Source organism: Urtica dioica, chromosome 7 (genome assembly GCF_054948205.1).
Source record: "Urtica dioica subsp. dioica isolate 48M chromosome 7, U.dioica_male_clone48M_v1_H2, whole genome shotgun sequence".
NCBI lineage: Eukaryota > Viridiplantae > Streptophyta > Magnoliopsida > Rosales > Urticaceae > Urtica > Urtica dioica.
The window spans coordinates 27114304-27127938 of record NC_142762.1 but is presented as its reverse complement, the minus strand read 5'-3'; the positions used below and the strand labels follow the sequence as shown (position 1 = coordinate 27127938).

Here is a 13635-nt window from a genome sequence, read left to right as displayed (position 1 = left end):
TGTTTTGGGTATGCCAAAGTCATTTCAAACAGCACAAGATGCGAGATACCCATTTAGTATCTGCTAGCTGTGCCATTACCACAAGCACAAGATGTTTTTTCCCACACCCTCTCACAGTGTATATGGTAATGTATTAGATTTTAACTTCTATCCTATGTTATATAGTCTTGGTTTGTACTTTGTACTATGTTTGGTAATGTAATTTGTACTTTTTCTTTTTACAATTTGCAAATTAATATCTAAGTGATATCAAAATTAATTTCGTGAAAGTACAATATTTATAAATCAATATCAAAATTACTCTAAAAATTCTAATTTACAAATTAATATCAAAATTACTCTCTAAGTGTAATATGTTTTAAATGATTTTTAACATACTAATAATATTTATAAGTATTAAAATTCATTAGGAGAAAATCAAACAATTTTTATTAGTATCCTAAACCCATTAATTTCACTTGCAACATATGTATGTATTGTAATTTTTTTAAAAAATTACTTATTGTCCAAATACCCCGCGGAATACCATTTTATTTGCGGTATACCTCGCGGAATGCGAGTTACCACGCGGTACGAGATACCCTCAACGTTCGTCAAATACCGCGGAATACCTTGGTACGAGACGAGATACCCTCAAAATTTAAAGTGCGGTAAGGTTGCGAGATACGAGATTTCAATCCTTGTCACAAACTATCAAAACATGTCACAAACTATCAAAACATGTCACAAAACTATTTTTCTTATTTAAATTACAATTTCATTACATGTTAAATCAACTAAACAAACTTATCACAAATTAATTAACTAATTATAAACTAAGCAACATAAATATAATTATTAAACTAATTACAATTTCTAGGTATTAATTTACTTACAATTAATCTAAATTAATTAAAAGCAAAAAACTTAAAAATGTCACAAAGTATATCAAAACATGTCAAAAAACAATTAAAACTTAATTTTAACCTAATTAATTTACAATCAATTTAAACTTTTAACCTAAACTAATAGAATTATTAAACTCAACCAAATTACTAAACATGTGAAATTATCAAATTAATACTAATTAAGTAACACATTAAAACTAATCTAATCTAATTAAAATTACTAAACACAATATACAAATTAATTAGTAACAAACCTAAACTAAACATACACATATATACATATATTATTACACAAATATACGATATTAATACTATATATATATATTGTATTAATATTGTATATTTGTGTATATATATATATATATATATATATATATATATATATATATATATATATATATATATATATATATACAATACGTATGAAACAGAAAAAATAAGACTAACCTTACGCGCGTCAGAGATTGAGCAGGGGCCGGCGGAGACAATGAGGTCCAGTGGCTGAGGCACTGTCGGAGATGGAGCAGGGACGGCGGAGACGGTGAGGTCCGGTGGCGGAGCTGGCGCAGCTCCGACTGCTAAAACAAGAGAAAAATAGTCGGAGAAAGAGAGAGCCAGAGATAGAGTGAGAGAGAGAGAGAGATAGAGAGATAACCTGGTGGAGCAGGGATGGTGGCTGTGGTGACTGAGGATGTCGGACCTGAGGCGGTAGCTTGTGGTGGTCCGATGGCCGGATGAGGCGGAGGACCTGAGACAGGCGCTTCTGGTGGTCGGCGAAGTGTTCTCAGGCGAAGGAAGAGTCAAAGAAGAGAGGGACGGAGGAGATGATGGTCGGAGTCGGCTTGACCGGAGAAGAGAAGTTCGTAGAGAGGGAGAGAGAAAAATGAGTTTACAAACAAGTTTCAGCGGTTACAGAGAAGAAGAATCGACCTGGGTTTTTAAACAAACCCTAATAATCAAATGCGACTTTATCGCACCTGATAAATCTGCAGGTGCGACCTTGTCGCACCTGTACCTCTTCCGGTGCGACTAGTCGCACCGAATCATAATTAAAAAAAAAATTCATTCGCCACGTCAGATTAATGAAATAAAAGAGGGGGAGAGAAGGCCCGCCTAAAAGTTTAAACTATCCGATGCGACAAAATCGCATCTAAAAGTTTCAACATATTTTCAGGTGCGACAAATCGCATCGGATAGCTAAAATCAAAAGACAATTTGAGCGAATTTTTTGGGCTTCTGATTGACTATCCGATGCGACTAATCGCATCTAAAAGTCATTTCGATGCGAATTTTAGATGCGACTAGTCGCATCTGATAGTCTTGCGCATCAGAAAACCAATTTTGTGGTAGTGAAAGAATAGCAAAGTGAGATAGGAACGACGTCGATGGTACCCCCGCTCGAGTTTCCCCGAACTCGTGACTCAAGAGTCGATATAACTTTTTGGCCTAGGGTATTCCGCAGTGGGATTAGCCCACCCTCCGCCCGACGCCTTACTAAAGAAAGTAAACCATCAGTGGATCCCAGACGAAAAAGAGAGATAGATGCCCAAGTGGTACAAGACGATGTTATTAAAACCGAGTCATTTATTTGTCTACTTATGTGCTTAAGATTAATCTAGTATAGGATGGATTAATTTTGTTGAGATCAAAACAACTTGCCCTTTTTGGCGTACCTCCTTTTGTTGGGATCAAAGCAACTTGCCCTTTTTGGCGTACCTTTTTGTTGTTGAGATCAAAGCAACTCGCTTTTTTTGGCGTATCTCCTTTTGATCACGTCCTTGAGCTTTCCATTTTGCTTCTTGGGTCAGGCCGGTCGTGCTTCTTTGTTTTTGGATTGTGCCGTTATATTTTTCGGACAAGCGAAAATCCCTCCTTGCACTTTTTTATTTACTTGGAGAAGTTGACCAAAAATTTAGTATACGATCTAAAAATAGTAATGCGATTCACACAAATAATATAATAGTTACATATTCTATGAGATTTAAGGAAATAGAGAGAATGTGCTTTAGTAAGCTGAAGTGTAACAAATTTGTTTAATTTTAGAAGAGTACGATGATGATGCGTAAAAAAATGAAAGAAATAGGGAAAATGAGATGATATATTTTTAATTTTTTTTATAGATAATATTAATTGAATATATATTGTCTTAATAAATATAGTATAATATTTTGAAGAAAATATCTGTGGAAAACAATTTTTAAATATTGTAAGGTATACATAATCAAATTTCTTTTAAGTTTTAGGCAAAATTAGAACATCCAACATGCCATAATGAATCCAATTAAATTACCGTTGTCTAACTAAAGCCTAATAAATAGCATATTTAATTTGATTTGGCCTACGTGCCTCTGCCCCACCGATAATAATATACAGATTGATAAATAAAAGAATTCATGGCAAGTTTTTTCCAAAAAAAAAACACTGAATAAGAACCGTTGGAGTGAGTGTCACGCGACACGCACGTGATCACCTTGTTTCTCTCTCTCCCCTAGATTTGAATCCGGACTTTAGCGCCTTTCATCCAATCCGCTTTAATTAAATCCCAGAGTCTCCGCTTTCAAATTTTTGGAGTTCGTTTGAAACAGGAAAAATAAAACACGAAAAAATCCTCTCTCTCTATCCTCGTTCTCTAGGTCTCTCTCACAGAGTATACAAGTCGCGAAGGTACTTCCAGATCCGTTTATGGCTTCTTTTGAAGGTCAAGGGTTCGTATAATTTACTTCTAGATTCGTTAGCTCAATGGAGTCTTTTTTCAATTTGTTGTGTTAGGGTTGGTGTTCGGAAATGGAGAACTCGGAGTCAAAGGGCGTCGATTGCGTTCGTGTGGCTGTCAATGTCCGCCCATTAATTACTTCCGAGCTCGTGAATGGTTGTACGGATTGCATCTCTGTTGTTCCTGGCGAACCACAGGTATGGATATTTTAGCTACTATTTCGATTGCTGATTGGAAACGAAGTGGATTCTGTCTATCGTTCTGGATTTTTCGGCTTGCTTTGTTTGTTTACCCGTTTGTTTTAGTCTCTATTTGGCACTTTTTTTTTTGTTTTAATTCGTTAATTAGATTACGAGTTGCTGATTTTTAATGAGACTTGAAGAACTCCACATTGAATCTTTACTTGCATTCCCATGTTTAATATCTTGATGTAGGTCTCTTATTTTTTTATGACATACAATCTGAATTTGAGCGTTATTGTTATGCTCTGCAAACTATTTATGGGAGTAGAGAAAAATTTTCTTTTCTGTTTTTTGTTATTGAAAGGATAGATAGCTTTGGGGAGAGAAATATGCTTTACGGGTTTGGTGTTTGCTGGTTACAACTCCCATGTTATGTTAGTACGAACTGGTAACTAGATAAAAAAATATTATGTTTTACGTTATGTTGTTGATAAAGCTTTTGTTTGTTTTGCTTTTTCTTCAATGTTGATGATGGTTGATTCTAGACAGTTGTCCATTCCTAAGGCTGATTAGAGTACATGCTTTGATATGGATAATATTGATTATCATTTTCTTACTCATTTTTCCCTTCATGAGTTCCCCTCTTTTTTTTTTCCCCTCACCATGTGTTATTTTCAAGCATAATATAAATAATGCTTGATTATATTCGTTCTTTTCATTGATTGATTTTTCAAACTTGATTTGTTTTAAGATTTTGATACTGTGAGCAGGTTCAAATTGGTGCACATATCTTCACCTATGATTACGTGTATGGCAGTACGGGGTCGCCTTCGACATTGATGTATGAGGACTGTGTTGCTCCACTTGTCGACGCACTCTTTCATGGTTACAATGCCACTGTGCTTGCCTACGGACAGGTTTTCCATTTTTGTTTATGGCACGGAATTCAACTTTCGTTCATTAAATCGGTGAATTTAGTTACGTAATGTGTTTGTTGTGTTGGAATTTGCAGACGGGTTCTGGTAAGACATACACAATGGGGACGAATTACACGGGGGAAGGAAGTAACTTCGGGGTTATACCCAAAGTTATGGACACTATTTTCAAGCGATCTGAGCAATTGAAAGATAATTCGGAGTTTTTAATTCGGGTTTCATTCATCGAGGTAAATGATTGCCACATGGAATTGTGACTTGTATTAATTTTTTAAGTGAATTATGATTATGTACTTGTATGTGACATGTATTCCTTGTTTAAATGATAGATTTTCAAGGAAGAGGTATTTGACTTGCTTGACCCAAGCTCGACGCCTTTGTCTAAGAATGAAGGGGCAGCTCCTTCAAAGCCATCAGGGCCTGCAAGAGTTCCCATCCAGATTAGAGAAACTATGAATGGGGGCATAACACTCGCAGGCGTGACTGAGCCTGAGGTCCGTACAAAAGAAGAGATGGCGTCATATTTGACTCGTGGTTCCCTATCCCGAGCCACCGGAAGCACAAATATGAATACTCAGTCGAGGTAATTCACATTTTTGTTTTTTGTAAAAGATATATTGTTGTTTTGTGATGTATATAATTTTTGCAAGATATGCTAATGGTATAGAATCTAGTACTTTGGTTAACTGTGATGATGATAATTGTTTTTATGTTAGTTTGAAATGGTTAGTTTAATGGAGTTCATGACACCTTTATTTACTCTTTTGATTACAGTCGCTCGCATGCTATTTTTACAATTACGCTGGACCAGAAGAAGAACGTTAACTCATTGAATGGAACAACCGATGGGGATATTGGTGATGAAATTCTATGCGCAAAATTACATTTGGTGGATCTAGCTGGTTCAGAGCGAGCAAAGCGAACCGGTGCTGATGGCATGCGCCTTAAAGAAGGTATGTGCGGAAGTTGTGAATAGTCTTTTTGCATATGGCATGAGATTTAATGATAGAAAATTCTAATGGGTAGAATATCTATGTTCTAGGCATCCATATCAATAAGGGTTTATTGGCTCTTGGAAATGTGATAAGCGCGTTGGGAGATGACAAGAAGAGGAAAGAGGGTGGTCATGTTCCTTATCGTGATAGCAAGTTAACACGCTTGCTACAGGTGTGTAAATCACAATATTTTTGCGTTCCCATTACTTGTGAGATTATGTTTTGGGTTCTAGTTTTTGGCATGCATATAATAGTATTATGATACATGACTTGTCGGTAGATAAGCCATACTTTTCTAAAAGTATTGCAATTTGAATCTACAGGATTCTCTTGGCGGAAACAGCAAGACAGTGATGATTGGTATGCGATTTTATACTTTTTAATGAGATGGAGATAGGTCTTGCTACTATGTGTAACAATTTTTGTTGTTTTTTTTAGCTTGTGTTAGTCCTGCTGACACAAATGCTGAGGAGACTCTTAATACTCTCAAGTATGCAAATCGTGCGCGCAACATTCAGAACAAGGCAGTCGTAAGTAATTTTTTCTTGTACCACATGAGTAACAACATTGCAGAGGTTCAATTCTTTAACCCTTAACAACTTTCATTTCGTTGTATTCAGATAAACCGCGACCCAGTGGCGGCTCAATTGCAGAGAATGCGGAGCCAAATGGAGCAATTGCAGTCCGAGCTTTTGTTTTATCGGGGTGATGGCATGGCTCCATATGAAGAGTTGCAGGTGCATGATTGTTCCTAATAACACTTCGATTTTACTTTTATCATTTTTTGTGATCATAATGTTTGATAAATAAGCTCTTGAACTTTTCAGATTCTTAAGAGGAAAGTATCTTTACTTGAAGCTAGCAATACTGAGCTGCAGAGGGAGCTGCAAGGCCGTCAGGTCTCTTATGAGGAATTGGCCCAACGTGCTCTAGATGCCCAGGTACTTATCCATTTCATTGTCTTCGTCTCTACAATTTAATATCCTATAGAATTCAAAATTAAAACATTGAAGTCTGAAATGCCATTAATTTTTGTATTTTCAGGTTGAGAAAGACAAGTTGGCCATGAAAATCGAATTGGCTCGTAAAGGAAAAACGTGGGAGGAGGTTGATTCGAGTTCGGATCAGGTTTGTGGAAATTTATTTTAGCCTTAAATATCATCTTATTCTAAAACGTGTGAAAGATTTTCCTGCTTTCTTATAATTTATTTATTTGGATACTTCTAGGATTATGACTTGGTAAAAAGTTACTTATCAAGAATTCAAGAATTGGAAGGAGAATTGTTGAAGTTCAAGAATTTGAAGAACTCGAGACAAAGGGTGATTGATTGCCTTGATTTAGACGAGGATGAGTTTCACTCTAAGAGTGAATTATTCCCTAGTAGTAATTATTCGTCTGACTCCGAATCCAAAATTGGTGATGTATCAGGTAGTCTTTGGGAACCTTTTCTGGTTTTACTGTTTCTACATTTATCCTCATTTCATGTGTTGTCTTCTGTTTAATGTATTGGTTGTTATTAGCATGCAAATTATATTGACCTAGAATTCGAGTACTAACATTAGAAAACATAGTCGCACTATACCTTTTAACGTATTGGTGGTTGTTATTAGCAAGCAAATTTAATTTTGACCTAGAATTCGAGTACTGACATTAGAAAACGTAGTCGCACTATACCTTTCTTGGAAACGAATGAATATGTCATAAAGTTACTCACAATATTTGCTTGACTTTTAACTAAAGTTTCTCAGTTTAGTTTAGATTTCTGAACTTTTTTAGTTGTCATTTTTTAATTGCCTTTATTGTTGTCTTGGCTGGAGAGAGTTGATTATTAATCTTATATATCAATGGCAGATGAAATCATTGACCAAAAAGAACAAGAGCATTCTTCTGTCCAGGAAAAGTTGGACCAGGAACTAAAAGAATTGGACAAGAAGCTTGAACAAAAGGAGGTGAGGTTCTAAAACATCGCCTTTGTTGCCTATAATTAAGAATTGAAATTGTTAGTTATTTTCTAGAATATGTAATATTTACTGATCATGGAGATAACAAAAAGACACTCGATTTTACTTTTGTTTTTTGTTTTTTGTTTTTTGTATTTTTTTGTTTTTTTTTGCAAGAGACATTCAGTTCTAGTGTTTGCTACAAGCATTTTTCTCTGTTCTCCTCTTTCATTCTTGTGAATTTGTGGCAGTTTTATAGAGTTTCTAATCTTTTTTAAATTATGTGTGTTAAAGGCTGAAATGAAGCGATTTGCAAATGGTGACAATACCTCAATTCTTAAGCAACACTATGAGAAAAAAGTTCAAGACTTGGAGCTAGAGAAGCGAGCTCTGCAGGTCAGTTTTTGTCTACTTTCACTATCATTGATCTGAAATGTCATTATCGAGTGATGCATAATTAGTAGTTCCTTTTGTGACTTGGCAGAGAGAGATTGATGGCCTGAGATTCAACCTCTCTAGCATATCGTCAAATTCTGATGCTGGTGCTCAAAGGTTGAAGGAAGACTATTTGCAGAAGTTGACACTCTTAGAGTCACAGGTGATCCTCAATTGCTAAACTTCACCTAGTACGGAAGAATTTAGCAGTTTTTTCTCGGTGGGCTCTAATCACTTCCCTTGCAGGTCTCTGTATTGAAAAAGAAGCAAGATGCCCAAGCACAGCTACTGAGGCAAAAGCAAAAAAGTGATGATGCAGCCAAACGCTTACAGGATGAGATCCAGAGGATCAAGAGTCAAAAGGTATCACACACACCATTTGTTCTGACAACGACCTCCCAAAATTAGGTTTTTTTTTTTTTTTTTTTTTTTCCCCCTTAATTGCTAATTCAGTGGTCTTTTCTTAGGTCCAACTCCAACATAAAATCAAACAAGAATCGGAGCAGTTTCGGCAGTGGAAAGCATCGAGAGAGAAAGAAGTTATGCAGGTAGTTCTTAGAAAAATGAATCACTGTATTTGTGGAGATTTAGTGCACATGTCACGAGGCTGCTGTTTCCACCATTAACAGATTGACATCAATATTTGTTTACCAACTACCAAGTAAAAAACTCTAGATTGTGTTAACGGCACATGTCACGAGGCTGCTGTTTCCACCATTAACAGATTGACATCAATATTTGTTTACCAACTACCAAGTAAAAAACTCTAGATTGTGTTAACGGCACATGTTTGTTACAATCAACTTAAAATTGTACCTTTCTTTGTATTTACTTTGCGCATTCTTCCTGTTGATTTATCTTGGGAAGCTAGTTATCACACTATTTGCTGTTCTAGGTTGAAAATCATGTCATGAAAATATTGTTTTCCTTGCTCGTTTTTTTTTTCTTCAAATTACCAGCTCAAAAAGGAGGGAAGGCGAAATGAATATGAGATGCACAAACTATTAGCTTTGAACCAAAGGCAAAAAATGGTAAGCAAATGCCAGTTCACGACGATGGAAATACTTACAATAGACTGTCTCCTTTACGTTCTTTCTATTTTTTCAAATAGGTTTTGCAGCGGAAGACTGAAGAAGCCTCTATGGCCACAAAAAGGCTTAAAGAGGTTTTAGAACCTCGAAAAGCCTCTGCACGGGATACTTCTGGTCCAAGTGTTCAGGTATTATACTCACAAATACTGATTAGAATATTTGGTTGAGTTTAATTTCTGAAGCTCTTTGTACCATTGCTCGGTTCTTAATTAATGCAATTTCTTCCGAGTAGGCTTTGTTGCAGTCAATTGAGCATGAACTTGAAGTAACAGTTCGGGTACACGAAGTACGCTCAGAATACGAGAGACAAATGGAAGCGTGAGTTTTTAGTTTTTACATCTTCAGCGTCAGTGTCACCTTTTTTCTTAACAATTCTCCAGAAAGTGGCGGGCAACTTTTTCTCACTGCGAAATAATATTATAATGGTGTAAAAGTTGAATAACTAATGCTTTCTTCAACATTTAGGCGGGCGATGATTGCAAAAGAGATTGCAAAGCTGAAGGATGAAGCAGAAATGTTGAAACAGGCTAATGCAAGGTGATGATAATTGCCACTAAAATGTTAAAACAAGCTAAAACATATATGTCATCTTCTCAATACTCTAGATGCAATGCTGACTTAACTACTTTTCGGAATGATATTTGTAGGAATTTTCCGGACAACATGTCACCTGGAGCGAGAAATTCGAGGATCTATGCCCTGGAAAACATGCTTGCTACCACATCTAGCACCCTCGTCTCAATGGCATCACAATTGTCCGAAGCAGAAGAGCGGGAACGGGTTTTCAGTGGCCGGGGACGTTGGAACCAAGTTCGAAATCTTGCAGATGCAAAAAATTTGATGAATCACCTGTTCAACGTAGCATCTTCCTCGCGGTAAGTGTATCACTGCAAAACTAAAGCCACAACCATTGTCTTCTTATTTCTTAATACTATTTCCTGGTTTACCAAAGGTGCTTGGTGCGGGACAAAGAAGTTGCTTTCCGTGAGAACGACTCGCAGATCAGAGATCTAAAGGAGAAGGTGTTTGGTTTGAGTAGTTTGCTAAGAAAGTCAGAGATGCAGAGGGCAGAACTTGTTCATCAGGTGAAATCTCTGGTGAGTGTCTTTGCCCATACAAGTCTGCAAACAATGACGGTGAACCAAATAGTATTTTGGTTTGCTTGTAGGTTCCTTTTTTTCTTCATTGATTTCAGCTTTCATAAACATTATTGTTCACCAGAACTCAGCCCTGAACAAGTATGAAATGGACGATGGCCTTAGCATGGGAGGGCACAAGTATGACCTGCGCAAACAGGTGCACCATTTTCAATATTTTTGTGTCCAAAATTATATTTTTGACCCTAGCGCCATGAATTAACTATATTCACCCACATCTCGTAGAATTATCGGAATTCGATGGCCATTTTCGAGGACATGGACACATCCGAATCGGAGAAATCTGAACAAGGCATTGAGGAGGAGGATGACGACGACGACGAGTGGGTCATTGACTTGGAAAAACCCGCTCCCAAGAAAAGAAACTCGAAACCAAGGAGCCAAGAGAGCACCCAGAATATGGAGGGGTCGGGCGAAGATGGGGCCGCGAAACCTGTCTCCGCTGTACCGTGCTGCTCCTGCAGCAAATTCTCCTCCTGCAAGACGAGCAAATGCCAGTGCCGAGCCACAAATGGGATGTGCGGTGCATCGTGTGGCTGTGCGGCGTCGAAATGTGCCAACAGAGGTGAGGTTATCGAGATCATGGCCGATGAAGATTCGGCGGAGAGCCTGGCTATGGCCTCTCACGGGGCAATGCTTCTAGAGAGCGCTTTGGAAGAGAAGAGAAAGCCTCTCTCCAACATTGGAAACACCGCGGTACTATGCTTCTTCTTTACTCTAATTCTCATTCCCCTTAAATCCCCATTATTGGCATAAATTTTGTATTCTGATTTTTACCCAGTAGACTTATGAAAGGTTTTTCACTGTGATAGGCAAAGTCTAACGCACAGAAAGCGAACAAGAGAAAAAAGTGGAGGACGTCGACGATACAGCTCGTCACCACCGACCCTGCTCCTCTGCCACCATCTCAGCCGGCCCCGGAGAGAAGCACTGGCGACAGTTCCGATGCCGGTGCCGGAGCTGCGTCTAGCGAGGCCGACATTCCGGTTAGATTACCGAGGGCGATGAGGTCTGTCACTGTGAACGGAGGACCGTTCAGGGAGAGAAACTCGGAAAGATCAACCGACGCCGTTGACAAGGATTCTGCAGCGCCGCCTCCGAGGAGTCCTGTTCGGCGGAATAGAGCAGCCGAGGAGAAGGAGAACTTCGGCCACTAACATGTTGCTAATTTTTTTTTTTTTTTTTTCAGACATTATTGTAGCATATTAGTGAGTGTCTTACTCATTGTTTTGTTTGAAAAACTTTGAGAAAACATTGTTTTGTTGTTGTCTGGATACGAGACTTCGACTGGTTCTTACTTCTTACTTGGCGCTTTTGTCATATGCTTTGATGATTTCTAGTAAGCTGAAGTTTAAAGTTATATTTTAAATAATTAAACACGCCTTATTTCTCCTCTTGAAGGAAATATAAATATTAATGGAAAACTAAAGAGTGGTATTTTCTAGTAAGCTGAAGTTTAAAGTTATATTTTAAAGAAAAAACGGCATGAACTAGTCAATTCAAACTATGGCTTTTGCAAAATAGCCATAGTTTCATTAGGTTAGGCAAAATAGCCACCTCTAATAGGAAAAAAAAAAGATAATCCACATAACGAAGAAAAACGCCGGCACCGTCGCCAGATTTTTCTAAGAGCTCTTCTCTGCAACTTCGGACTCATCACTCCGAAGAAGAACGCCGGCACCGCCGCCGGAGGCAAAGTCCGACGAACCTATCCAGTCAGGAAGCCCTCCTCGTCGCCGTAGCGTGACGGAGAGTCCCGAATCTCCGTCGATCTCCTCGCCTTTGCCGCCGTGACGGAGAGTCCGACGGGAGGTAAGATCGACGGAGCGATCGGGAACATCGCGAGCGTCGAGGACGGAAGAATCGCGTCGCCGAAGAACCCCATGTTTCGGTTCTGGTTCAAATCCTCGATTTCCAGATTGTCATTAAATTTAATCCTGCCTCGATTAATTTTAATCTAGCCCTCATAAACCTTACATTATGTCTTTATAGTTCGTTGGGATTAAATTTAATCCAACCTAGATTAATCTTACTTTGGCTAGTTTGTTTATAGTTGACAAACTATGGGCGTGTTTGGCACAGCTTTTTTAAGCCTGTTTTTGCTGTTAGCAAAAACCAAACTGTAATATTACTGTTTGGTAAAACAGTTTTTAGAAAAAAATTCAAAAACGATTTTAAAAATTGTACATGAGTCACAAAAGCTACGAATCTTAGCTTTTAGAAAAAGCGTTTTTGTATTTGATATAAAATTACTTTAATATCCTCACGTGATTATCCATAGCACTGTTAAATATTTATTTTATGTTTATTTTAGTCTTTTTACTATAATATATTTATTTTACCAAACGCAAAATCAGCTTTTGTTACCAGCAACAACTGTTTTATAAACAGCTTACCAAACACCTGTCAGTTTTTAAAAAAAAATCTAAAAGCGTTTTTTTGTAAAACAAAGCTATACCAAACGATGCCTATGACTATTTTGCAAAAACTTAAGTTCTATTTGGCTATATAGCCGCTTGACCATATTTTAAATGATTAGTCCGGCACAAAAAAAGAATAAGTATATAAGTATCATTTTAGTAAATATGGGGTATCTTTATCGTCATTAACCCTGTTATTTAGTTATATAGCCACACAGATATAGTGGATTGAGATATAGCCCACTTTTGGTTAATTTCTTGTAAATAGCCAAGTAAACTTATTAACAAATTAATAAAAGCCTTATTTAACACAACCAAACATATATTTTAGGTAGTTTATAGGCTGCCACGTATGCAAGTTGGCTATTTACAAATTATTTACCAAAGGTTGGCTAATTTACAATTCATATAGTTTAGGTAGCTTACGTAGCCAATTTTTTGTTTAAAAAATAGTCGAAAACAATCCTCCATGAAACAATGTAAATAAACAAGGAGTGTAAAACTCGGTAGAAAATTGTAACATAGCTCAAATTTCTAAATATAAAAATAAAAATTGTAAATTATTAGTAAAAAAAATTAAGCATTTAGGGCTTGATTGGGGTAAATTTTTTATTTTTATTTTTAAAAGTTAGAGACAAGTTAAGGAACCCGCACCTCACATTTTCGATGGGATAATGTTGAAGGTCAAAAAATGTATCCGAGAAAATGTATATGCACTCGAATAACTTTTTTATTTATTTATTTTATTTTATTTATTATTTTTTTTATTTTTATTTTTATCTTTTCAAGTGATGAAGTATGATAAACAACTTTCAGACGTGATGAGTAGTGGTATGTGTTTCTTTGACCTTTTAACTTACGTGTGATCCGGAGTCCGGT

At 37.0% G+C, this 13635-nt stretch overlaps 1 protein-coding gene across 1 annotated transcript; it reads left to right on the top strand.

Moving 5' to 3' along the window:
* Nucleotides 1–3447: 3447 nt before the first annotated feature.
* LOC149390605 (P-loop containing nucleoside triphosphate hydrolases superfamily protein) lies at nt 3448–11713 on the top strand. The gene is made up of 27 exons (XM_089618991.1): nt 3448–3551; nt 3657–3797; nt 4553–4699; nt 4795–4947; nt 5047–5300; nt 5492–5670; nt 5760–5884; nt 6036–6072; nt 6151–6242; nt 6333–6449; nt 6540–6653; nt 6757–6840; nt 6940–7141; nt 7565–7662; nt 7948–8049; nt 8138–8251; nt 8335–8451; nt 8556–8636; nt 9048–9119; nt 9200–9307; nt 9412–9497; nt 9645–9716; nt 9827–10054; nt 10132–10276; nt 10401–10475; nt 10562–11032; nt 11149–11713. The coding sequence occupies exons 2-27, from the start codon at nt 3672–3674 to the stop codon at nt 11491–11493; spliced, it is 3744 nt and encodes a 1247-aa protein (XP_089475117.1). The 5' UTR covers nt 3448–3551; nt 3657–3671; the 3' UTR covers nt 11494–11713.
* Nucleotides 11714–13635: the final 1922 nt, after the last annotated feature.